The sequence below is a fragment of the Camponotus vicinus genome, unplaced genomic scaffold, assembly GCF_025532165.1.
Source record: "Camponotus vicinus isolate PSW18456_S1 unplaced genomic scaffold, iyCamVici1.0 SCAF_11, whole genome shotgun sequence".
NCBI lineage: Eukaryota > Metazoa > Arthropoda > Insecta > Hymenoptera > Formicidae > Camponotus > Camponotus vicinus.
The window spans coordinates 17633556-17661217 of NW_028141947.1; the positions used below are offsets into that span (position 1 = coordinate 17633556).

The window sequence follows — 27662 nt, forward strand, 5'->3', positions numbered from 1 at the left end:
ATACATGGCGTGTTTTATAATATTTAACAACAATCGTACCACGATAGGGGTTCGATATCTCTCAGACGTTGAGTCTTTATCAGTCTTGCAACGAGCGAATTTACGATGTAACTTTACTTTCGAAAAAATATATTCTTCCATCTACTCTATTAATTGAATATACATTTGCAAATATAACGAATTCAAATTAAACATTTGACGCCATGAATCGATAATCAATACGTGATTTATTTATTGTAATTAATACACGGTAGCATGAAATTGAAATTCCACGTGGCGCAAAAGTGCAATTCGATCAATTATAAACAGCCGATCATATCGATTATTGTCGTATGTGTTATATAAAAATGTTCCTAAAATTAATCTACACTGACATTTGGCTGTTACGCGCATCTGTCATTGCTCCGACAGTCTTAATGATTACGCTACACAGTCTCTAGGTGTATGTGACCTTACGTTGACTTGAAAAATAAATTTAAAAGAAATTTTTTAATATCAAAGTATTACGTCATATTCCCGTATGCATATACGACATTAATGATCTTTACTTTGAAGCGTTATGCGCGTAGTTATAACGTAAGAACATTGAAAAGTAGCATCTAAGAATCGATGATAATTATCGACGCGTCCATAAATCACACGTGTTGACATAACAATATGCAATAGATATTAGTCAACGCAACTAGCCACTCGAATCTTTAACTCGATTTTTTACTAATTTTACTCTAACGTCTCTGACAAGCACAAGTTTATTATGTATTCGTCGTATATTTTTGAGTGCTATAAAATTGACAATATAAAAGATCTCACGTTGGAGCATCAGCTGGTTCAAAACTCTTAATATTAGATCATTACCTACGCATACAAGAAAAATCTATCGTTCTCTTGTTCTATTCATCCCTGTTTCGATATTTAAACCGCGATGAAACGTAAATTTATCGGTTTTTCCAAACGACATATAATGCAATTGCGAGATCGAGTGCCTTTTCGCTCCCCGAGTATCGATCCGGAGTCACCGCGATGAGAGGATCAATAAATTTCGCGGCGAGGCGCGCGTCGCGATGCACATCCCGATACATCCCGTCTGAAAAATTCTTTTTCGTTCTCTCTCTCCCTCTCGTTTCTCTCGGTTTCGGTCCACCGAAATCGGAGACCGACGTGACGTGCGTGCATGCGTGTGCGTGCGTGTGTGCGACGGCGGCTGCGCGCTCGCGAGCGCTAACTCCTACGTACAACATTACGCGTACATGTATTCGTGCGGTTGGTATGCGCGAATGTGTGTGCATCGGTTACACGCGCGTATATGTGCGTGTGCGCGCGCGGGTGTGCGCGTTAAACGAAGGCCATGTCCGACAGACTGTACGGATGACTTTTGAAAAGGTAAACAGGCAAAGCACAAGACGATTTGCTACTCACGGTTTCTCGCCGGCGGTTCCAACCGCTCCTTCACGATTTCCCCCGTGGTCGGCCTCGATGATTATTTGATTTTGCACAGCAACATTGTATGTCCAGTACAAAAAAAACAGAGAGGGAAAGAGGGAGAAGGGAGGAGAGAGAGAGAGAGAGAGAGAGGAGAGAAAAAAGAGCGAGGAGGAAAAGGCGCAGAGCCGGGAGAGACGGAGATCGACGAGAAGAAGAGAGAAAGAGAGAGGGAGGGAGGGAAGAAGCCACACACACACACACCGAGAACGCTCGTTTGATCAAAAGCACGATTTTCGTGACGTCATCGGCGGTCGGGCATGCGCGAATGGATTTCGGTGATTTTCCACGCACGGCGAAACACGTGCGACGAGTCGGTCGACGCCACTACTGCGTTCACGCACTCGGCACTACATATCGCTAAGAAACGCGCGGCATTATCGTCGCGTCGTAGCGGCGGCACAGCGAGCTTCCACAGATACCGTGCGCGATTCGCGAGGGCCACCGCGGCTGCCGACATCTAACTCCCATCCACTCCCACTTGTTAAGTGACGTACACTGACGTCATCGATAGTTTACCTTGAGCCGCGTGACATTGAACCGCAGGGCGGCCAACCGCGGCGCTGCCAGGCTCCCTGGCGCGTTGGGCGGGTTCTCATCGCGCGCGACAATCGTCGACGATCTTCCACGAGGCGTCCGACGATCTTGCCCGAATCTTCGAGCCTCCCCTCTGTCGTTTCCCCCTCTCACCGTGATGCTGCGTGAAACTTGCATGCACGAATGATTCTGTAACTGAAAATTATTTCTTTATTGATTATTGATTGATGTAGGTTAAATATAATGGTTGAATGTTACTTGAGCGTTCGTCAAAAAAATCGTGACATTTCTGATATATTGTGAATACAAACGCGCGTATATATTATGAAAACAATTGATGTATCAAATGTAGGAAAATATTATTCATACGCATATTTGGGAAAACTAATTTAGAATTAGCAAGAGGTCAAATTGAAAGACAGATTGAAAACCAACGAAAATTTGTAAGGAGAATGTTATGTAAATAGAAAAATAATCATAGGACTAAATAATACACACACATTTTTAGATCAAATGAGACAGAATATGAGCACATATGTTCCAATAAAATTATGTGCAAAATGAAGATTATATAAAAAATTATGTACATTAAAAATAATTAAATAAATTATATTTACAATTATATGTGTAACATTTTTTTTCTCTCTTTTATACTTATCTCTCTCTCTCTCTCTCTTTTACTTATTTAAGTTTTAAATTACAAAAATAAATCCAGTATTATATAATGAAGATACAATTCTATTTATTCCAACGCTGAAAAACATCTAGTACTTTACTAAATTTTTACGTTTTTACACTTCAGCCCTAGGGAAAAATCGCTGTCTTGAATATGATTACTCGATCAGTTGATTGTTCATGAGAATTTAGCTTGATGTTATAAGATATGGAGGATATGATCATGTGTGCACGAGTTTACGAAGGGTATAGTGCATAGGTGTATAGTCACTTGGAATTATATATAAATTTATTGTAAAGATTGAGAGGACAATATAAGAAAATAACACATTTAATTTAAACTCCAGATGTATATGTGCTGGATGATTCTCTAAACATCCTAAAAAGAATTTACATATTCATCTTGATCAGTTTTTTTTTTTTATTATTATTTAATTGCCTAACAGCTAATTATATTTAATTCATTAATTATATTCAATTATTTCATTCAAATTTTCTCATATTTATATATTATGATTAAAGTAAAAAATGTTCAAATATAAAAACTTATTGAAAAGAGTTAAATAAATTAGTCTACGTTATTTTATGAGATACACATACGAAATTTTAACTTTAAAAGTTTTAATTTTAATTTTTTATAAAAATTGCAGTTGTGATTTAAAAATATATAATGACCAACGCAAGTGTTGAGGAAATATTGACAACTAATGTGGAGGATGAAAAGGATCCATATGCATATCTCGAAAGAGATGATTTCACATCCGAGAAATACAAGATAGAAATACGCGGTTTACCCAAATATTATGGAATTGGTGAATTTAAGAAATTGCTAAATGAGAAACTGGACTTACAATCATGCAAAGTAAAGCCACCCAGAAAGGGTAGTGGTTGGCTGTACGTATGCTTCAGAAATGAAGAATGTCGTCAACGGGCAATATCTACTATAAATGGAATTTTATGGAAAAATAGTAAACTTACTGCACAGGTACTTTTTTATTTTTTCATTAGAACTGTTTTTTTACTCAAATTTAAATAATATTATGCCATTTTAATTATAATTAGTTTTTTTCATAGGTGGCTAAGCCAGCTCCAGATCCATTTGTGAAGAGAAAATTAGAAGAAGAATCTAGTAATAAACGTCTGAAAACTGATGCTGAAGATCTAAATTGCTCTCCTATGGATAGAATCAAATTTATTACTACTCCTTTGTGGAATATGCCATATTCAAGTCAAGTAAGAATTTTTTTTGGATTTGTATTGAAAAATATCAAGTCTGCAAAAATAAATATATATATATATATATATATATATACATATATTTTTTTTTTAGTTAGAATTCAAGCAGAAGGAAATGAAATCTATTTTGATGAAAATTGGTCAGCAAATTATTAGAGAAAGTAAATCAATGACAGATTGGGTAAATTCACAAAAAAAATTATATGATGGATTGCCTTGCAAACTACAAAACATACTTTCAGCAGATATTACTGAAGCATACAGAAATAAATGCGAGTTCACAATTGGTAATTATGATAAATTTGTATATGAATTGAGTTATTATTATAAATATAAAGATTTTACCACATTTAATTTTTTTTATGATACAGGTAAAGACAGTGAGCAAAACAAAATTACAATTGGATTTAGATTATCAAGTTATGCTTCAGGTTCTACAGCAGTTGCACCTATTGATAATCTTTGTCATATTCCTAAAAGTATGAAGACTGCTGTAAAGGTAAATTTTTATCATTGATATTTCAGATGTTGTAGATTTTATTGACTTAAAATCTAAGATTTCTACACTACATATATATTTACTTTCAGGTATTAGAAACATTTGTAAACGAGTCAAACTTAGAACCTTTTAATCCAGTCTGCCATAGTGGATACTGGAGACAAGTTACCGCTCGAACTACTCGTGCCAATCATTTGATGTTGATAGTAGGGATACATCCTCAGGATTTAAGTAGTGAGGAATTGGACAAGTTAAAATCACAGTTGCGTATATTCTTTGAAAGTGGAAAAGGTGCCGATGCTAATGTTACTTCATTATATTTTCAAACAATAGATAAAAAGTAAGTAAATATTATATAATATTGTATATGAGCAAAAGCACTATATTTTTATTTGTGCAATATTTCAATTTGCAGGAATGCAGGTAGTGAAAGTAGTGGCACCTTATATCATGTTAGTGGTACGGAATATATAGAAGAAACGCTACTCGAATTGAAGTTTCGGGTTTCGCCTCAGGCATTTTTTCAAGTCAATTCATCGGGAGCGGAAGTTCTGTACAAGGCAGCGATCGATCTTGCCCGACCAACAAAGGATATGGCACTACTTGATGTTTGTTGCGGCACTGGAACTATAGGACTCTGCTTTTCAAAGGTATTAATCATAATTACATATAATATAATTTTCTGAAGATATATTACATATACATACATACATCATAGTGTTCGTTGTTGCAGCATTGTGGCGAAGTATTAGGAATAGAAATTATTCCCGACGCTATAAAGGACGCAAAAGAAAATGTTATCAAGAATGGTATTACTAATTGCGAATTTTTCGTCGGAAAGGCGGAGGACATTTTATCGCCTGTCATTCAAAGAACGACAAAATCCAATATTACTGCTATTGTGGATCCACCACGAGCTGGCTTACGTAAGTTATATACACATATATATAAATAAGATTTATAAGATTTTTTACAATGTTATAGAAATGTTAGAGAGAGCTTACCTGCATGTTGATTTTTTTCTAGATCAAAAGGCTTTATTGGCCCTACGCAAGGCAAAAAAGTTGAATAGATTAGTGTACATATCGTGCGACCCTCGTGCTGCCATGAAAAATGTAGTCGATTTAGCACGACCTAGTTCAAAGCAATACCTTGGTGAACCCTTTGTACCAGTAAAGGCCATTGCGGTAGATATGTTTCCTCATACTAAGCATTGTGAATTAATATTGTGCCTTGAAAGGTTATCGAACGCGATAAAGTTGAACGAGCACGAATGTAGCAATAAAAAAATATAGAATAAAAAATGCTATAATATTTCACCAACCTGCTTGCATATTTTTTTCGTTTCATATTTTATATATTGGTTATATATATATATATTTAAAATACTCTTTTTTTAAAAGAGCGCGTATAAATAGAGAGAATTATTAGAAAACGTTTCATCAATATTTTATGCCAACAAATAATTCTATATCTTTACAAAAAAATCAATAATAATTGCTTGATATTTTCTAGTAAATTATATATAAAGTTTATATCTAAATAATAATTTTTTCTTTTTTTAATTATATTAACGATGATAATTATATATATAACACAATTTAAATAAATCTTTAAATATCCTTTTTCATAATGCAGATTATTTAATATATTTCGATAAAATTTCGCTTAAATATAATAAAAGAGCATTTAATAATAATTTAGTATTTAAATAGATATATCATAAAAAGATTCAGAGATAATTGTATAATAATATTAAAAGAAAAAAGGAATTAATATATAATAATATTACTAATATTATTTTAAGTATTCTTGCAACATTTCAAATTTTAGGATTTATGTTAGTAAGATGTCTCTTGTTCTATATATTTTTGTTGATATAGTGAACATTACATTTTAATTTTGTGGCGTTGCACAATCGTAAAAAAAAGTAACGATGCGAAAATTTGTCTATTTTAATCTTTAAAGTTCACGAAATGAAACATCCGTTTTATATCAGCAATAAAACGCTATTATGAAAATCGTATATTTTTTTCCTTAAGCTCATTGAATAACATTAAAGATAGAAAATAGTAGGATATAAAAAGTAAGATGCCACCTAAAAGAATAATCCATTTGTACAAAGAAAGCAGAAATCAAGAAAGTCTGCATGAGATTTAGGTTTATATACAACTATTTCATTTTAATTGATATGCTTGAAGAGGGTCATTTAATATAGGCCTTTTCATTCATTTACTTTATATAAGCTAAAGAAGAAGTAAATATATTATAGGTAATTTTTTTCCCTACATGTTTTACTTATGTGATCCGCGATAGAAGAGACGGGACGGCGATAGTCGCTGAGAGGAAGGACAAAGATATTTGTTTGGTGCGCCGGGGAAGAAGAGAATCGATTCGACATTCGACAAATACGAATAACCGCGCGAATCTGTGCTACTGTACGTTCTTGATTTTCACTTAATTACTTGACACTCTAACCAGGAAAAACACTGTTACAATCTCGTCGTGTTGTTGCAGCTAAGTCGAGAAAATGATACGAAACGGCGCACTCTCTTTCGGTCTTCGAAATTGAGGAGAACTGACGGCGGCGTGGTCATTATCACTTCCTCTTGAAGCACGTAACAGCATTGAAGTAACAGCGCCAATAAGCAACTTGACCTTTGGCTTGTCCGCGTCGTTGCAAATCCATCTAAAAAAGAGAAGGATGATTAAGGATGGGCGTGATAGGTGTGTTGAGAAAAATAATAGCATTAAAGAAAGAAATTTGTCTAGATGATTAAATTATACGAGTAAATTTAATTTTTTGTTGATGAAGATTCTGTATCTAAAATTATATTGCATCTGACACAATCAAACTTTTTTTTTATATTTTTATATTGAAAATAAAATTTTTTTAATGCTGAAGATAATACTGTTTTCTTAACAATAAATATAATATATATTACTACAAAGAATCCTAAAATATAAATCTAGATATAAGAACCTTCTCGAATAAGGCTACTTAAAAATTAATAGATACTAATATTGAATTCGCTACCGTTTGGTCATCCGTCCCAGGAATTTCCGAGTTGGCTATAAAACGTGGAGCTGACGACTTGCTTATGCCTTGACTTCCAATCACACCTTTTCCCTGATTATTGACGACTTTCTGTAGAGCTACCATAAGTTGATCAAATAATAGAGCCGCCCTCTTTGGCACTATCACCTGTAAGAAAATTAAAATTAAAAGTGGAATATATAAAGCTTTTTTTAGTTTATACATTTAATTGAATACTGTCATTGTTTAAAATATATATTTTTCTTTTTTCGTAAAAAATATATGATCTAACTTAAAACCCAAAAATAATTTCCAAATGTTAAAAATATATATATATATATATATATCTTGAAATCTTTTTGATTTTCATGTGAAATATTTTTGGATACAATTAATTTCGATAATATTTGCATGTGAATCGATAGGATATTAATGTAATTTGTTATGTCTAATGTTTTATATTGTTCAATTATTTTTATTTCTATCAGAGATAAAATTGTGACAATTCTTTCGCAAAGAAGTCCTTAATTAAGAGATTTATTTCTGCACATTTTATATATACAATTTACTTTTCCGATGAACATGTTACTAAAGTATCCTATAAAGTGACAAAAAAACCAATAGATTATGGATTTTTTATTACCATTCTAATTGATTTATTTAATTGATAAACGCGCGTCCATTGCATATTACTACTTGAGAGATTTAAGTAAAAATGGCAACTTATAAATAGAGAAAATTTTATCATATTAGTTATCCTGTCTATCAAGAATATTTATATTCGAACTAAACTTAACAAAAATTCCATTTTATAATGTACATTTGCTTTCAGTTCTTTTGTCTCTTTCCTTCTTTATCTTTTAAATATAGAATAAAATAATATTTGTAATGCATGTGTGTGTATATGAAAATATAAAATTTTTTTCTCGCGCATTTTTTACAGCAATTGTTCGCGAAATTCATATTTTTTTTACTTACATTTAATTATAATAAATCTAATTTTAAATAATGCATCTCTTTCATTATCATCCACTGGATAATGAGCGAATAATTGCACCGCAGAAAGTTAATTAGAAGATATCGAATTTTAGTGAGCTAGTCGGGCAAGGAAGCGCGTTCTTGAAATCGAAGAGAAGAAAATGTAGGAATCGAACCGTATCTGTTCGTTGTGACAAAAGAGGCAGTTTGTCTGTCTTGGGACTTAACAGTAGGACGAAAGATAAATCGATGATAAAAATAATGAGCGCTCAAGAGAATCCAGACGAGATTAAAGATACGCCCCAGTGCTCTTAGCTTTTTAGGTACAAAGTACAAAGTAAGAGAATAACCAGGGCGTGAAAGTGTCGATTATGAATTTTAGTATCTATCTTCGAAACATAAAACAGTCATTATCAAAATTATCATAGTCGAGATTAAAATATCAACAAGAATACAAAAAAATTGAAAATCAATCCTTTTAAAAAATCCGGGGAAACAGAACGCGTCATACATTAAAAAAAGAAAGAAAAAGGTATGTGTAATGTAATAATCCAATATGATAACTGATATATTTCGATATATTTTTGAGATAAAATTGTTCTCAAAATGGAAAATTTGATTTGTTTATTATATATATTTTATAATCTTATATTATATATTTTATATTTTATAATCTATCGTAAAATTTAAATTGATATTGATTTTGAATAATAGAAATTATAAGTAATTTTCTTATTTATAATATATGGCATGGAAAATTAAAGTTTCTGAATATATCTGGAAAATCAATCATGAAAAATGAGGAAATAACAAAAAAAGTAAAAAATAAGAGTTAAATTCAATACATCGATGGAAATTATCGATGATTTTTTAATTGTTTTCGCATTTCAGTATTTTCACGGGCTATATGTCGATAATGCACCTCTTTGGTTTCCTCTTTGATTACTAGCTTGACGTTCGACATCACTGTTCCCATCGAGAACGAATCCATATAGGACAGATATTATTCTCAATACTATACAATCATTCTCTTTTAAATTTTATAAAGTCTTTCTCTCTCTCTTGTCAACACGCTTTCTTTTCGTACTGGCATCCTTCTTGCCTTGCGATCTCTTTTTTGTTTGCTTCCTTTTGGAACAGATAAATTTCATCCTTCAATTCGACTATTTTATTTTCTGTGAAAAATTCTTTTTAATATGAGTTGCATATGCTTCCTTTTCCTTGCTTTATTTGATATCTTTCCGCCGATATCACAAATTTTTTATGGATGCAGTTCTATTTTCTTCATAATTTTTGCGAATAATTTTATATCGATTACTCATCGATATTAAAATGTGTTTGCTTCATTTTCACAAACGCTCGTAACATATTTGAAATTTCGATAAATCATGTATTACGCATAACATCAAATTTATATATATCAGCTATCAACTCACATTAGCATGATTGATTACATGTTTCTACAATTAAATTATCATGATAATTTTTCGATTATCATAATGAAGTACGCTTAGGAGAAGAACCAATCCGATTATTTATATTATTGCTTCAGGCCGTCTGTGAAACTGCAGAAACAGCACATACTTAATTAACTCGTTTATTACGCTCATAGGTTGTTTATTATTTTGAAATGACAAATTAAATGAGAGATATCTGATTTACAATATAAAATTTTCTCTAAAGTCGTAGTTTTTATATGCTTACATATATCTATCTTTATGTACAGAATATATTAAATCAACTCTCCAGATTAGATTAAAAAATTGATAAATGAAGAAAGAATAAGAAACTTGGGAAAAATATCTTGACTATTTACCTACATGTAATAATCTTCAAATATTCACGATTTTTATTCGTAACTTCGTCGCAAACGTCGAGATTGCCATGTCAGAATCTTTGTTCTGCATTATATTTACCGAAGTAAATAAACAATCAACGTCACGTAATACATTTCACGTTGCATTCTAGTTACCCTTTCTAGTTTATTCATTTTGGTCGATTTCCCAAAGGACACACCGCCGGACTTTTCTTTCATTACCTGCGACGACGTTTTCTAGAAAACGCACCCACGCAACTGGGATTTAGGTCCAATAAAGATTAGAATCGTAAAAGAACGTGAGAAGACATAAATCGCTTACTCGATGTAAGATACACTCTGATCTCTTCTCGCGTGCGGGAAGCAACTTCCTGCATTCAAATAGCGCTCATTCATTGCCGATACACACACATACTGTTTGAAATACGCAATAAAACTATCTACGATATACTTTCGTCAAAGAAGCTTGATTTCCTGCGCTTTAAGTCTACTTCTAACGCGTATGTATCTTTAATATTATTTGTATACTGTTATAGTGTACATAAATTGTACAAACATATTTATATACTGTACAAATATGTCATGAATGAAAAACCTTCTAGTTTAATTCTATTTAGAGAGAAAGATTTGAATTAATGTTTAACGATCGTTAATAATGAATAACGATGACCTTTAGGATTGAATGAGAGCAATTCATGAATAATTTGTAAATAAATTTGAAGAAAATTACCCAAGCGCGTAAAATAACGCTATAATAATAGATATAATAATTAAAATTTCTTTTTTCAGCAAATGTCGATATTAATTCTGATAATGACAATTAAGCATTAGTTTAATAATTTGCAAACTAATTTTCTTATCATTTGTTTGTTATCTTTTCATATTCATTATATTCAAAAGAAGATTGTACATCAATAATGATTTTACATATTAAGAATGATTTTACAAAATAAATAAGGAAATCACACAAACTTTTGTCGAGAGGTATAGCAAACAGTTATATATTTAAACGAATTTTATCGAAAGAAATGAATAATGAAGATCTATGTCAAAGAACGTTCTGTAAAATTTAATTACTCGGTTAGCAATGTGGTTGAAATTCCGATAAATCCTAACACTTTATTTAATTTTAATATAATATTAAAAATTCCTGCACAGCCTACGAGAAGGGTAAAAAAATCTCGTGAATGAGATTTTTTAAAATCGATTTAGTAATAAACTTGCCGACAAATTAAGAATATAAAAAATGATTTTAATTAAGAATGTTTTCTAAATTTCTATAAAATTTTTTTTGGTGCTGTTTCTATCATTAATCCGATTGCAATTTTTTAATTAAAATATCCAATATTGATTGTCGCAAAATATTAGACGACGAGAATTGTTTGTATAATCTCTTACTGTTTTTATAATAAAATAAATATATGATAATAGTTTTTATAATAAAATAAATATATATAACTGTTTAAAATACGAAGAATACATATAAACATATGATTCATGTCAATATCGCTCGATTATGAATGTTGCGGTATTCGAACTGTTATCCTTTTTCCGGATTTGAAAACCGCCGAATATTCCAATCAACGTATGGACACGAGTACAACTGCACTTGGCGAACTAATTTTTAGCGGGAAATACACATAGACAGCGAGCCGCTCGTGAAAGAGACGAACGGAAGAAAAAAGAAAGTGGAAATGATCGGCCGCGATTGTGATGCCGGACTAGGCAACCGCCTTTAATTGCGACATTCATGGGTGCTTAAAAGCGTTATCGGCGGTTGCAGATTTTATTATTATTGTCACGCATACCTGATGAATGTTGAATTAAAGAGAAAAGTGAAATAGGATATCCACGGACGGAAATATCATCACATATTTTTAACTTTTTCCAAAACACTCGCGATTTATTCATATAGACAAAATGTACGTAGGTGCGCTCTTGTCCAAATGCGTTTGACATTCTTTGAATGTGCATCTCATGTCAAAGCCGCGAGCAGAGAGGTACCAAACAAATTGATTTGTTCATTCATGAAAACAATGAAGTTTTATAAAGTTAGCCTCTAGTCCCTTCGAACAGCGAACAAAAGCTATAAAATGATAATTTCAGATTCGATTATGTCACACAAATTGTTAGAAACATGTATAAACATATATGTATTATAAACATATATGTATATTATAATACGTTCGTGTTAAAAGTGTTTTTAGCTACAATTATAATCCCATTATTTAACGAATGATAATGCATTTGCTTTTTAAAATATTATTTTATATAAAATTAAATCAATTTCTGTGACGTACAATTTCTAAATTTGGAAAATTAATCTGATATATCACCTGGTTTGAAATATTTTGGACAGATTTTAAAAATAAAGAGAGAGACATTTGAAATAAATCCTAAATACTTTCACGCCTACTTGTATAAATATGCGACAAATGCATTGATTAGGTCGAGTGGTTTGCCTGTTTTAATAAAAAAAATTGATTAGAAGAATTTAAAAAGTCAATTTTGTAGATTTAAATACATGACCTTTCTCTCTCTGCTGTAAAATCTTTTTATATGTACAAAACTTCTTTTTTTTAAATTATGTTCGATAATAATTATAAACATTATAATGTTTGGTATTTTTTCAATTCGTTAAATTAGATGTCGCTAATTTATTATAATAGCTCTTGTTTTAGTTACACGTGTTGGATTATTTTATGTTGTTCCGTCAAATTGATTTCTCGCTTGGCATAATTGCATTTACGCTTTGTGGCTCAAAGAAATTTCAATTACAATTGTAATTACAAAATTCCGCCGATTACAACACTATTCGTCACGCCTGCGCTAATTTAATTGTTCTCAACAAACAACATACAAATAGTATCATTAATAGAATATATCAGATATCGAAATGCAATAGTTGTCAGTTAAGTATGATTTTCATACGAGCAACAAGCATGAATCTTAACATTGCAAATTTAGAAAGATATTGCATCAAAAACATAATCTGACATGTCGAGATATCGTCTAATTTTCTCATAAATCGATAAAATACATCTCGCTTCTCGAGTCAAATTAATATAAATAATAACTATTAGCATTTTTCGGTACAATATCTTTCTTTAAAATTGTTTCAATTTTAATAAGAATCCAAAAGAGTTCTACTTCAAAATCGAATTGATCTCTTAATAAATCTATTCTCTAACAAATTTTGATATTCATAAATGCATTTATGATCTGATATATTTAACAGCGTATATTTTTTTGTCGCGATTTTATCTCAATTCGTCAACGTTCCAATCATAGGAAAAAGGAAAGTAGAAAGATTAAACCGCTAGCGATGAAGTTGCCGGAAATAGAAACCTCAGAGTTAAACGTCTGATTTATATTTCGTAGAGTCAACGCGTTGTGAAGGACAAATACCGAGAAGCAATTTCTCGAATGAGAGGCGGAAATCGAGAAAAAAGAAAGAAACGTAAATCCGCCTGAATTAGAGTATATAAAATGTACGAAAAAAAATCGCATATCTTCAGTAAATATTCGCATCAAAAAGATTCAATGCCATTTGTTTTAAGAAAACGGATTTAACTCTTAAATTAAGAATTAACATTGCGTTGTTATGGAAAATAAGAATGCTTTTGTGAATAAACTTTTGTGAGAAATGTAATGCTATAACAAGTCGCATATATTGATAAGCAATTTTATGTTTTCTAAAATAAAACATGTTTAGAGAAAAATGCTATAAAAACTAATAAATAATTTAATAATAACACATAATAATATAATTTAATAATAACACAATAATTGTTTAGTAATATAATGTTAAAAATACAATTTACCAAGATATTAATAAAAATAAATCTGTAAAAATAAAAGTCATTTAAATCACATTCGGATAAATCTCATTTATCTGTTCTGTAGATTGAGAACATTCTGCAGATTGCAAACATTCTGCAAGCTTGCAAAGATATGTAATTGCGAAAATATTCAAGGACTAGCACATGTATCATTTTGAGAAATTGAGGCAATCGTAAAATAGAGTGACGCTTTAAATTTCAATTTAAATAGCAAATACGTCAAATATTTAAATGACGCGAAAGAATGAGATGAAAGAAACGGAAAATTTTTTAAAATCTAATTCATTCTTCTCGACTTTTATCGCAATGTTGAAAATAAAATAATCAAAGGTGTACCGCATGTATCAACGTATGTATGAAATTACGTATAATAAAATGTCAGAATATTTCTTTCTTCCCTTTGCAATTAAAAGTTTTTACAATATATAATGTAAAGCGCGCAATAATAAGGAATACTGATTACTTATTAAAATTATATTACATGCTTCAGTAAACAGAATATTTTGTTAGAAACTATACGCAAGAGAGTGAAAATTACGATAAAGTTAAACTTGAAGATAAAAGGCAGGAAATTCTCGCTTAGAAATCATGTTTTAAATACAACAAAAGGAGTATAGTATCTTATTAATAGACATTTTCAAAATAATAAATTAAGTTAAAGTTCTTGAACTTTAACTTTATTATGAGATATAATAGAACTGCTTTGTGGTACAAGTTTCATAAGAAAACAATAGTGAATATATCATTAAACTTATGGAATTTGACAATATATAAAATGAGCATTTATAATTTATAATGTAGGCAAATAATTTTTGATAATACTTACTTATTAAATTATTATTTAATATATACACGCATACGTGTTAAATATAGCAATTATATTTATAGTAATTTATTATTACAATATTTAATATGTAAAATATATATTAAAATGTGATAAATTTACTTTTATTTTTAATAATTGATTACGTTTTAGGTTGCAAGCATGAAAGTATCGAGCGAATATATAGTTTGTTGAAATACACGTGGGTTTTGCTTGTAACCACACATATTACAAACGAAAGCGAAAATTCTCAACTTTTATTCCGCTAGTCGATGGATAGTTTATTAACTCTTTTTCAATGATCGAAAAAAATACTAATAAAAAATACTCTACAGCTATTATGATGAAAAGTAACTGATAATAAATCTCGATACACTGAAAAAATCACGTTTGAGAATTAAAAATAAATGGATTTTAGAATTATGATGAAACATATTCTTAAAAGAAAAATATTCTTAAGATAGAAATGTGAAATAACTCAATTTTATCTGATAAAAGTATAAAATGGAAGCATACATGTGTGTCTCACGTGTTTTGATGTCCTTTATACGTTCCAAAGTTTCATTTGTGTATGTGTGTGTGTGTATCCGAAAAAAATAAATAAGATCTTTCTGACCCTAAGAAAGGTTCCTTTATGCTTCTTAATGTATACATTACCACTTACATAGCTTATATACGTATTACATATTGTAGTATACATATTACATATATGTGTGCTTAAAAATTGGAATACATTTATTCGAGAAATAAAGCTCACATAGAGAAGAATCATTTCGTCATATAAAGAAAGCAACTTGCTAAAAAAGCTCACTTTTACGATGTCACGGAGAAACACATTTCTCCAAATCTCCAGGCGAAATAACCATAAACATATTTATGACCGTCTATAAGTTGGTCGATTCCAGACCGAATCAATGATATTACTGATGCAATAACGCGACTATCACATGATAATATTTTTATCGGCATTTTAGCAAACGTTTCCCATCTCGTTTCGATCTCACGTATACATTCGTACGACCAGAATAGACTTAACGATTATTAGAATCGTGTTAGCGCTAACCGGGTAAACAAGCGGTTTAAGAAAACCACGAGAAGGGTCGATCATTTTCTGGACAATTTGTAACGGTTCTAACCCGACGTATTTTTAATCCTGATAAAACCTCAGGTTCACGCGAATAATTTGCTGCTCATAAAAGATTAAAATTTATTATCGCCAATGATAATATTATCGCAACTCATCATCGTGCATTTTTTACCGACCAAGACGAGAATTAATTGAAACGCATACAACAACATATATCGGAGAGACACGTATCAAAATGTTGCAAAAAAGTTGCAGTCACATATTCGTGCATTTGACATCTGCATATCCGTAACAGATTTGATCTCGCATCCAATTCAAAGCGATATTAGAGTACCATCCGCGTCAGATCTGTCTGCTGAAAGTACATGTGCCATTCGAATGAAAACTTTTCCAATTTCGAATGGAAACATCCCAAGAATGCGGTCCAATAAAAAAATATATTGTGCTGATTATCATCGCAATACGGAATACGTGAAATTTGCATAAAAATCGTGCATTTGAGACGTAATTGCTTTTCATCACTCAGGATTTAGCACGAAATATTTCGCAAGTTATATGTACAAAGTTAAATAAAACATTATGTTAAATAAAACATTATAGTGAACTAATAGTTGTCGGACTTTGGTATGTCAGTTATGCCAGATCAATATCGGAATATTTTTATACGGCTAACTGTTGAGATGAGAAATGAGAAGAATGCAAAAATGCAGATTTATTTTTCAGACGCGCACAACGTAGTGTGAGAGACTTCAACGCCTGACATATAAGCGACGTCTTCAGTTGCATACTCATTTCTCTATTTAGGATCGTATGTTCTCTCGCCATCTCGCCCAACCCCCTTATAGACTATATTGTCGCTTCTTTGGATACTGATAAGTGAGCGATTTCAAAGCGGGTTAGACCGATGTTTCGCGATGCAACTGATGAAACAATACAGTGAAGCTTGAGCAGAAATAGCGAAACAATGGAGCTTGCGGCTCTTGACACTATCGAGTTTGCTGTAACTAACAAGGGTACAATCTCACGCCTGTCTAATGCTCGTTACGAGTAATATCATTAGGTCTGCTTGGAATAACCGCAGAATTACTATCATATAATATTGTATGTAAAAGAGATCATTTGCGTTCTTTTTAAGAAATAATAAATAATGCCTAAAATAATGTCTGATGTATATATGTCTAGTATATATTTTAAAAAGCATAAAAATAAAAAGTATATTATTAGAGTGATCCTAAAAGAAGGGAAAATTGTCCACATGATAAATTTTTATATGACTGTGCAAAAATATTTCGTATATTTTTGCACAAACTCGCGATATTTTCACGCGCATTATCAATAATGTAAATGTCATATATCTGTATTATAATAATTGCAAGAGAAATAAATCTCTTCCGTTACAAAAATATGTCATTTAGTCATTTTTGAATTTTCACATATTTTTATGTATTTCGGACACGACAATGACGTTAGTGGAATATGCTTCAATAAGTCATGCGCCATTTAATTAACTCGTCATGCAAGTAAAATAAATTACTTGTTGCTGGATCCAGTACTTATCAACGCTCTCGGAAATACCAATTAAAAATATAATTTATACTAATTAGATTTATTTAGATTGTTTGGGGATGCGCATGTTAGGATTTTAGCAATAAAATTGATAAAAAGAGGGATATAGCGAAATAAAATTATTCATATCAATTAAAAATATTCATATCAATTTTTTGGTAGATTTACATAAAATGCATCATTTGTACTAAAATGCACCAATGCATAATTAATTTCAACATTAATTCCAACTTTGTCTCCATATGTATATAAAAATATTTTTTATTTATTTCCTTCAGTTTTATTTCCGAAAATAAAAAAAATTGTACAATATAATTTATAGCATGAATATATAACGAGAGCAAAAATTATTTGTGGAAATTATTATACAAATTAATATCTATTATACTTTACCTATGAGTTATGTTTTTGTAATCTTAGATTATAATTTTTTTAATAACATGTACGTATATATGGAATCATATATATGGAATCTCAAAAAAGAAAAAATAGAAAAATAGAAAAAAATATAATAATATAATATAATAAAATATATTATATTAAAATTGAACAAATATTGTTCCATGTATTAAATAGTTATGTAATTTTTATCTATATATATACACATAAAAATTAATACAAATAAAATAAATTTTATTATATTCATTAAACAATTAATTTGCATATAATATGTTGTTATTTATTTCTAAGCAATATTAAAAATTTTTAAGAAAATTTAAAAAAAAGATATATTGATATAAATTGATATATTCATTTTAATTTTTAACTGGAGAATATATACAAGGAAATTATAGATTATATGTTTAATTATATGTTTAATTAGTATGCAATACAATGAATAGATAAATTAAATCTACAATAGTAAAAAGGAAATTTAACATTCCATTTTTAACAAAGTCTTAGAGCAAAAGAGATAAAAATACTATCGATTTAGTAGAACTTAATTTTTAGTAGTATCTACATAAAAATATCGATTAATTAAAAATATAAATTACATCAGTCTTTACATATATTAATTTCATGTAAATTTTAAAAATTGATTAAAAAGAATGAATTCGAAAATATCTTAAAATCGATATACAGTTTTTATATCCGAAAGACACATTAAATGAATTAAATGGAATTAATAGGAATGGAATTAATTATATGAAGTTGAATTCTCATCCTTCAAAGTAAAAATTTAATTAAAATAGAATTCTTTAATTTCCCTCTTCTTTCATTTATTATCAAAATATTATTATTTCCCTTTTGAGAATTTAGAATCTAAATTTTAGATAGATGATTTTTTTCAAATACGCACGTATTGTCTTATTTTCACTGACAAATTTTTCAATATCGTCGTTACAATAAGTTGTAACAAGAACAACAAATATTTTATTTAACGTTTTGATTTGTAATAACAATATTATAACGACTCGATAAACGAATTAATGCATATCTCTGGAGAATTCGTTGATTAATCGAAACGAGAGTTAATCGAGAAGGCGATCACGGAAATGAACCGTCGACAAAGCTACGCGACAACGTGTCTCCGTCTAAACGCAAGACCATAAGTCGTAGCTGATTGAATTAACGAAGCGCGATTATTAGCAAGTAATGGAAACGTCGTCTGCGAAGTTAATAATTCTAGAGTAAGTGGGACGAAGCATTCGTCGTTGAAACGATACAGTGTCACAGTCATCTCCGTTCGACTTTCTTCGATCGCTTCGCAAACAGTTTTCGCAATATAAACATAACTTCGAAATGTATAATATTCGCGAGGACAAACTGCGATTAGATATTTTATTATTTTAATCAATCGTGCATGAAAGATCCGCGATTAATTAACCTGACATTTAATTTAATTAACGAGATGAGTGCGCAAGATAGTTAAGAAGATATTATTCAGTTTGTTCCAAATTAAACGTATTACTGTTTCTCGAATTGCGAGCTAGCAAGCGATGTTTGTTGAGTATTTGTCACGACTTGACAGAGATCTTGATATTAAAATAAGAGTAAAAATAAGATATTTTCTCTGAATATTAAAATAAAAAGGAATAAAAATGTATTGTTACAAATACTGCAAAATCTTTAAATACTGTCAAAAAGTTAACGATTTTATAGGCATAGATTAAGTATAACAATTTTAAAAAATAATAATCTTTAAAAATATTCAATAAATATTTAAAGAATATGACAAATTATGTTAATTAAAAAATAAATTGTTGTACATTTACTGATAAAAAAACATTAATGTTAAATTTAATATCATTTTTGCTGTATCTTTATTTTTAAATAAACCTATTGTTGCCTTGCTGAATGTTCGCACATTATATGCTGAAGTAAACTCGTGAAAGAAGAAAGAAAAGAAACTTTTAATAACAATATTAACGGAATAGGAGTCAATGAATCGAATCATGATAAAATTATACAGTTAGACTTGTGGAAATTTTTTAACTTTTTTAATTTTTTTTAAATTTCTTTTCTTTTCGCACAATATTTTCTCATTATCTGATAATACTTTTTCTCTTTTGTAACAATCATAGAAATTTTTGATAACATAAAAAATAAACCAAATATACCGCACATGTATATAAAAAAATAAACTGCGTAACACACACAAACACAAATAATGGCTTGTGTATTTCATTCGCGATATCGTATCGAGTTTCAATCGGTATATAATTTGCTAAATATTTTAAATGAAAAATAGATTTTGTATATGTAAATATCAAATTAAGTGCGATATAATTCATACTCATCAATTAAATATAATGGCGTATAAATTTTAATATCGGAATATATTAATAATAATATACAAAATATATATATATTCTACTGTGTCACACGATGAACTTCGTATAATCTCTGATTTAACAACATTATCTCGGTAGCTGAGCTGGGTTGGCCAAAACGACTTACAATATGGTTTATATTGCGTAGTGATCGTAATTTTACAAATTGCCAATTCTATGTGTAAAAAGTACCGGTATAATCCTTTAAATGGCGATTGCATGAACTGTCGCAAGCAACTGCGAACGATAGTTAAAGAAGAACGTGTGTAAGGCATATTTGCGAGAAAAGATTCAGAAGAGACTTTTCCGATTTGCTTCCGAAACAAAAATGTAATAAAAAAATATCGTAATACGAAAATTCGAAAAACGTCGACTAAGAGAAAAAAAATAAAGATCGAATAGTGGCAAGATAGATGCGATACCATAAACGAGCAACCGCCTTCATCGCTGTCTCTTTTTAGATTCAAATCTGTGCCGTAATTATCAAAGGGGAAACAACGGTTTTCAGAACGCTGGCGAACAAAGAAAAAGAAAAACTCGTCGACGGACAATTACATTTGACGGATTTCTCACACAATTGCCTTTATATTTTCTCTTTTTTGAGAGAGACTCCAAGAAACAGTTTTGTATTACAATGTTAAATAACCACTTTTTCCACAATCGTGCCGTGTATTCGGGATTCTCTTTCACTTCTACTTATAGTAAAAGGTCGATCTTGATCTCATTAGAAAGCTCCTACTGAATTCTATTTTTATTATCTATTTATTGACTATTCAATTCAGCAATATCTAATAAAATATGTAATATATAATAGAGAAATCAACAAGTCACATAAAAAAACATAAAAATAATAAGAAAATTTTTTTTAGCTATATTTACTACTTTATATTGCGTTTTTCGCATGTATAGATATGTACAGAAATTGGTACGATCGTTTTAACCGAATAGAAGAAAAGTTTGTACAAAATATAATTAAACTCGCACAGTTAATAATGATGCTTATTGACTTACCGGATAATCATCGTATTTGGCTGATTGTGAGTAATCGGAATAATCGACATTAGCAATATCGGAGCTCCTCTTCCCAACGACACGTTGTCCAAAATTACCGGTGATGATCGGTACCATAGCTACCACGATCAACGGAATAAAACTGATGCCCATATTAATCGCGCGTGATCCTGAATCCTGTCGCCGGACGTACGTTCTTACCGCGCCGATAAATCCACCTCGACTTACGACATGCGAGAGATGGTTCCGGAAAAAAAAATCGCTCGGATATCCGGTCTCCGCTAGTTCCTTGACGAAGATATCGCTTCCGGAAGTGCTCGATCTCGATCGATCCTCGGTATCAAACACGATGCTCGGTATCTTCGAGAAGGCCGATGTTTTGGCCCGAAGCTGGGGGTGCACCGACCGCCACTCAAGTATTCCAAACTTCGGTAAAGCTTGATGGACGTACGTCGGGGATGCAATGTGACGCTCGCGGTGGGCAGCCACGCTCCTATATACTTCGGTCTGCATGCATGGTTGACATTACGCAGGCGCCAGGACTTTCCGCCGCGCGAGAGGCGGAAGAAGCCGCGCGTCTACCACAAGACGTCGTATTCACGCTAAATTAATAAACAAAATAGTTAAGCGAATACAATATTTGCTTAATTCTCTTCAACTAAATATAATTATGGATTTCTCATTTCTTAAGAAATCAAATGGCTTGTGTATGAGAGCAGAAGTATGAAAAAAACAAGTTAAATTAGTTAGTCGTTTATCCTTATTAACAGAAAATAATTAGAACTTTTCTTCTCCAAGATAAAACATATCTTTGAAAATGGTTAAAAATTTACGGTGTAAAATTATTATCTTCAAATGATAATAGGAAGAAAGTAAGTCGAATAATTAGCCGTTTATCTTTCTTAAATCTTTTCAATATTTACAATGTGTTTCTTTCTGAAACTTCAACAAAGTTCATTGATCAATACATCTGACATGTTCTCCCTTTCTGACATTATTTTTGTCCAACTAATAAATAAGTAAAGTTAATAATAAAATAAATAATAATTAAATACATTAACAATTAATTTATTAATAAAATAATTCATTATCTCTGATAATTAAATATGTAAAACTTAAAAATAAACTTAATAGGAAATTGTCTTTTTATCTATTTAAATATAAAGCATATATTATTTACAGTATTAAATTTATATGAAATTAATAAAAAGATAAGCCGAGTAATAATAAGTTATTCTTTAAACAAAATCTGAAGTGAACTTTGTTTTAAAGATAGTTCAAGGTTGAATTCGTAATTAAAACTAATCGCAAGAAAGTCAAATTGTTAGTTATTTGATTATCTTTTCTAAAAGAGACATAAAACAAACTTTTTCTAAAGAACAATCTTTGTATTTTTGAGAGAATAAAAATTTCGCCGGAAGAATCGATAAAATCTTTTATTTTTGTATTAAAACTTCGGTATAATATTTCATAATAAAGCATAACTTTGTTTCGTTCGTCTGTTTAGAATTATATTATTAATAGTTCAAATTATCACATGAGTGTCGTTCAATTACAAGATGATTATCGCTTCCGTTTTTCGTTATTGCATTTGGATACTTTGCGACATTTCTTGTAATTTAGTTCATATTTCAGCAGATATGTACAAATTCCTGACGGTTTAACGTAACTGGGAATAGAGGCGTGATAAAGTCGATAATTGAGTGAGAGAAATAATTCTAAAATAAGAGAGAGAAATTTATTTCTATCTTTTTCCAACATTATAACTTTTAATTTTTTATAGTATAATCCATCATTGTTTGTGACTGAAAAATTGTAACGCATTATATCGGCTGACAAATTACAACAAATTAAAGAACGCTCAAATAAAAAATAACAATTTCATTAGCTTTAAACTTAATTTAAAAAATTTTTTGGCACACTAATAAGATGTATAATTAGTTTGACTACTTAAATAATTTTCTCTTAAAAATAAAAAGTTGTTAGTCTCAACTTAGATAGTTTTCAATCAGTTATAAGAAATAAAATTTAGTTTTCTTTTTAAATTTAAATGTAAAATTTAAACTAGCACTTTTCTCTTTGTCTCTCTCTCTCTCTCTCTCTCTCTCTCCCTTTCTCGCTCAGATGCTACATGTATCTTGAGAAATCAGAGAATCTAATTCTCTAGAGTTACGAAAGACCTCTACTATCGTAGCAAGCTTCTTGGTGTGTATCAGTCTCTCATTAACGAGAGGGACGTAGCGATGCAACGTGTCGTTCACAATTATCTGCAAAATGGCCGAGTTTTATCGACTGTCGTTCGTTTTTCAGTGGACTTATAACTGTGAGTGGGAGTTATTGCTTGTAGACGTGAGTAAGAATTCGAAAGAGCGTAAGAACAAAAATGAACCTCATTTAAAAGAGTTAAGGGTTAATCATTTTTCAAAACGTCAATGCGCGCACCGATATTCCCCTTTTGCCGTTTTCATCAACATTATACGAATCGGTAATTTTTCCTCGGAAATTCCTATTTTACTCCTAGATGCGCTCTCACAGATGCACTTACCCCTCTAACAAATACGAGAAATCAGGCCGTTTTATCTTTATATTACATAATAATTATGTTGCAAAAAAGTTTTTAAAAAATGCTATCTTTTTTGCAATAAAGGAAAAAATAAAGATTATTAAAATATCTATTTGTTTTTTTATTTTCAATTATTATTAAATTATTATTAAGTTTAAATAATGTATCTGTTACGTTTTATTTTTCGTTAACTATCTTCATAATAAAAAATAAAAAAATTGCCACGTTAGTTATAAAATTACAAAGGTTTCATTAAAACTGAATATTTACGCATTCTTCCTGATTGTTTTGCATATTTGTATGTGTGTGTATGTGTGTACGCACACAAATGCTGGGTAGTGTTTTCAAAGCCCACACAATGTACGAGTGTCCTGGTAATGGCGTTCCCTTCCGAAAGTCATCACCGTTGAAAAATCGCGGATGCGACAGGTGTTTCGCGACGAACAAAAAAATCGATTTAATTAAAACTGCCAGTCACGTACGGCCGGTAATTAACGACTAATAACTTTCGTTTCACTGTCTTCCACATGATAAACGATTGTTTACGTTTGAGCATTCTTAGAAATGTTATACGTTAAAATAAAACATTGTCTTTCTCTAGAAAAATTATACTTAGAATTATGTTTTCTTTCTCACATTATCGAGTCTCATGAAATGACATCTTTGTCGAAATCATATCACATTTTATGTATTTTAATAATGTATAGCTACTATCTAGTTATAAATATTAAATGGAGCATTACCTGATTAGCGGCTGCACAATTAATTAGCTAATTATGGGATCAAATCTGTTTAACTCACTCCCGTGTGTAGGCGATATGATTTTGACTTTCAGATCATTGCTCATTGCGTAAGCAATGAATTATTGTGACGAAATAAAAGCAACAAATTGGCCATCTTGTAATTCGTAACTTTAAACAATTTTATCTTTATGACACGTTAAAGTGTAATCTGTAGTGTAATCACGTTCTGACAGCCACAATATTATATCATTCTGATTATTGATTACGTCTTAATATATTTAACAGAAAAACAAGATGCGCAAGATTAAAATCTAATTTTAAAAAGAGAATTTAAAGTAAAGATAATATATGTATATAAATTATAATAAAATACTAATTTAATAAATTAGTCAGATAATTTTATGCAGAGAGAAAATAATTATATTTTTTTAAGAAAAAAGAAATCTCCCTGTTCTTCTCTCTTTCAAAGCTTTTTCCTGTAATTCTAGATTGTTATACATAACTTTAGGACATTCTTCAATAGAGTCTTCCATGAAAATTATAAATCTTTTAGTCTAATTTTTATTACTTTATATCCCAAAGTGCATGATACAAATACATCATTCATTCATCACCATTTTCTTAAACCAAGATTTACACATCTTCATTTATAATAAAAAAATTCTTTTTATAATTTCATAAATATATTATGGTTTTATTTATTAATTCGATATATTTCATGAAAAATAAATTATATATTTATACATGTCACTTATTAACTGCGTAGGTGTTGCTTTGTTCTACTTTATGCTACAGTGTATTTCACTGCAAAAAATAATAAATAAAATATTAAAGAAATTGTGTCATCGTAGATATAGACCTAAAATCAGTATAATCTCACAATATAGTCTTCATTCTCAATTTTCCCTTTCGCAATTTTTATACATAGTAGTATTAATACATACGTAATTTTCTCTCTCTCTCTCTCTCTCTCTCTCCCTTTCTCTCCCTCTTTTTTCCCCTTCTTCCTTCCTCCTTCCCTGCCTTCCTCTCTCCCTCCCTCTCTCTCCCTCCCTCTCTTTCTCTATTGTCATAACAATATAAAGATTTAGGACATAAAGATAAAACAAGATTTAGAGACAATGGAATCTCTTTAATCTATTCATTGTAAATGCGCACATAATATATGGATTAAAATATATGAAAAGAGAATATATATTCTTCCATTAAATTAAATTTAATAATAAAACATGTATTATTAAATTAATCTTTCGCAATTAATCTTTGAAATTATATCAATTTATTCACCCTAATTTATTTAATGTATTTTTTATTTTGTTAATTCGTATTCAAATAAATTTCTTTTTTATACGAGTGATCAAAATCTATTTAAACTTTAAAAAATTTGTATGATGTGAGAAAAATGAATATCTCTTTGTCTGAGATATAAGATTATATTTAGATATCTTTAAAAATATATTTTAACAATATCACATTTATATAATTCGCACATATACGTATATTAAATTGGATACACTAAAATTATATTTACGCAATATATTAAATATATTAAATATATCAAATATTAAATGTAATTTCTCTCTATATATTTAAGGAAAGAGGAAATCATTTATCCGGCTCACTCGTAATTTGCGATAGTATTAGAATGAAATTGTTCCCGTTAATTATATATTTTCACATCCATACATCGGAAATGTTAAAGCCAGAGGTCATTATTCTCCATAGTGCATATTTAGCATGGTGAACGCGATATTCACGCGACATATAAAACGATATAGGACGATCGTCGCATTTAGCACTAGGTATGTGACGAGAATATCGAGGCTGAATTTTGCCGAGACGCAGTCCAGATCCGCGCGCGGATATATCCATGTATTTTTCATTGTTGTATTATATTCGATTTTACGAGATATTACGATACTTTTATAATCATAATTTCGCGTATTAAAGTACGCGATTGTATTTCGCCAGTCGCGAAAATATCCCCGTTGACGTCGTCGTCGCGGAAGTCGATGGGTGTTCGGACCGGACTTAATGGCGGGACCTGGAAACGATCGGAGCACGAAGCGAGCGAAGCGTTAAACTGTCCTAAAGGTTTCCCTGGTAGCACTTAACCACCCGCTGATCCGCATTTCTTTCTGCCGTAGAGCGACCAAGTAAACAGCGACGTTTACTCGATAGCGTGGGCGACGCTAAACATTCTCGGCGATTTTTCGACGAGACGCGAGAATGAAATTTCCAATATTTCCGCGAATCGAGCTTTGATAATTAACGATTGAGTGGAAATATTAAATGTATCATTATATGTAATAGGAATAACGTCAAAATTCTTAGAGTAAGTTGTTGAATTCTTCAGTTGTCAATATATGAAAAAATAAAAACAAAAATAATTTGTTTGAAAATTAAGAATAGAGATTATGTTTTTTGTATATGACGAATGTATCAAAGAATGAAGTAACGCAAAGTGCCAAAAATCTATATGCGTCATTAAACATCGTGTCTTTTTTTATCGTTTTAATCGCACCGTCGCGATCTGATATAGGATAGTTCAACGCCCACGAATTCATCGTCCGATTGACGTCCCTTCTGCATTTTGTCGATACCTTTTATCGGAGAAGAGGAGAGAAAGAGGGAGACCGGCTTATACGAAATAGTATTAGCCACCAATCGCTTTTTACTATGCTCTCTCAGTTCGTAAGTAATCGCTTTTATAATTGCATTAATATGAATAGAAAATGCTAATAATATCACGCATATCACGTAGATGGAATAATGCAACAACATGTAATTATCTTTCGAAATTATTAATTTTTAATCGACGCAAAGTCGTAAAAAATGCATTCGAGTTACTGACCTCGTTGAGAAAATTAAGATGACAGAAAATATACGCGCCGAAGCTTCTATCATGCAGAACGATGAGAGCAATGATTCGATGAGTTGCACAAGAGAAGCGCGAAGCAAATGATTTTGAAATCAAAGAGGATGACTGTAATCGC

The 27662-nt window shown here is 30.5% G+C and overlaps 3 protein-coding genes across 10 annotated transcripts in view; 1 reads left to right on the forward strand and 2 right to left on the reverse strand.

The window, feature by feature from the left end:
* Mef2 (myocyte enhancer factor 2) overlaps positions 1–1966 on the reverse strand; it is a 68772-nt gene extending 66806 nt beyond the window's left edge. The window contains exon 1 of the mRNA XM_083081962.1: positions 1417–1966. The gene's annotated coding sequence lies outside the window, so the exon portion shown is untranslated. The remainder of the gene's footprint in view (positions 1–1416) is intronic.
* LOC145961584 (tRNA (uracil-5-)-methyltransferase homolog A) overlaps positions 1–7212 on the forward strand; it is a 34253-nt gene extending 27041 nt beyond the window's left edge. The window contains exons 1-11 of one of the 8 annotated variants that reach the window (XR_014435655.1): positions 2846–2937; positions 3342–3676; positions 3766–3924; positions 4022–4214; positions 4299–4426; positions 4516–4766; positions 4842–5076; positions 5145–5352; positions 5453–5613; positions 6743–6864; positions 6944–7212. Coding sequence is in view for 6 of the 8 variants with exons in the window: in XM_083081945.1 (XP_082938071.1) it covers positions 3362–3676; positions 3766–3924; positions 4022–4214; positions 4299–4426; positions 4516–4766; positions 4842–5076; positions 5145–5352; positions 5453–5721 (1758 nt within the window). In the remaining 2 variants the exon portion in view is untranslated. Of the gene's footprint in view, positions 1–1358; positions 1381–2845; positions 2986–3341; positions 3677–3765; positions 3925–4021; positions 4215–4298; positions 4427–4515; positions 4767–4841; positions 5077–5144; positions 5353–5452; positions 5750–6742; positions 6865–6943 lie in introns of those variants that run through there. The other 7 variants (XR_014435656.1, XM_083081946.1, XM_083081941.1 and 4 more) reach the window with 7 other exon arrangements.
* LOC145961596 (uncharacterized) lies at positions 6130–27607 on the reverse strand. Its single transcript, XM_083081981.1, has 4 exons — positions 27521–27607; positions 21361–21962; positions 7464–7631; positions 6130–7115 (listed from the first exon to the last, which is right to left on the reverse strand). The coding sequence occupies exons 2-4, from the start codon at positions 21871–21873 to the stop codon at positions 7026–7028; spliced, it is 771 nt and encodes a 256-aa protein (XP_082938107.1). The 5' UTR covers positions 21874–21962; positions 27521–27607; the 3' UTR covers positions 6130–7025.
* Between the last annotated feature and the right edge of the window lie 55 nt (positions 27608–27662).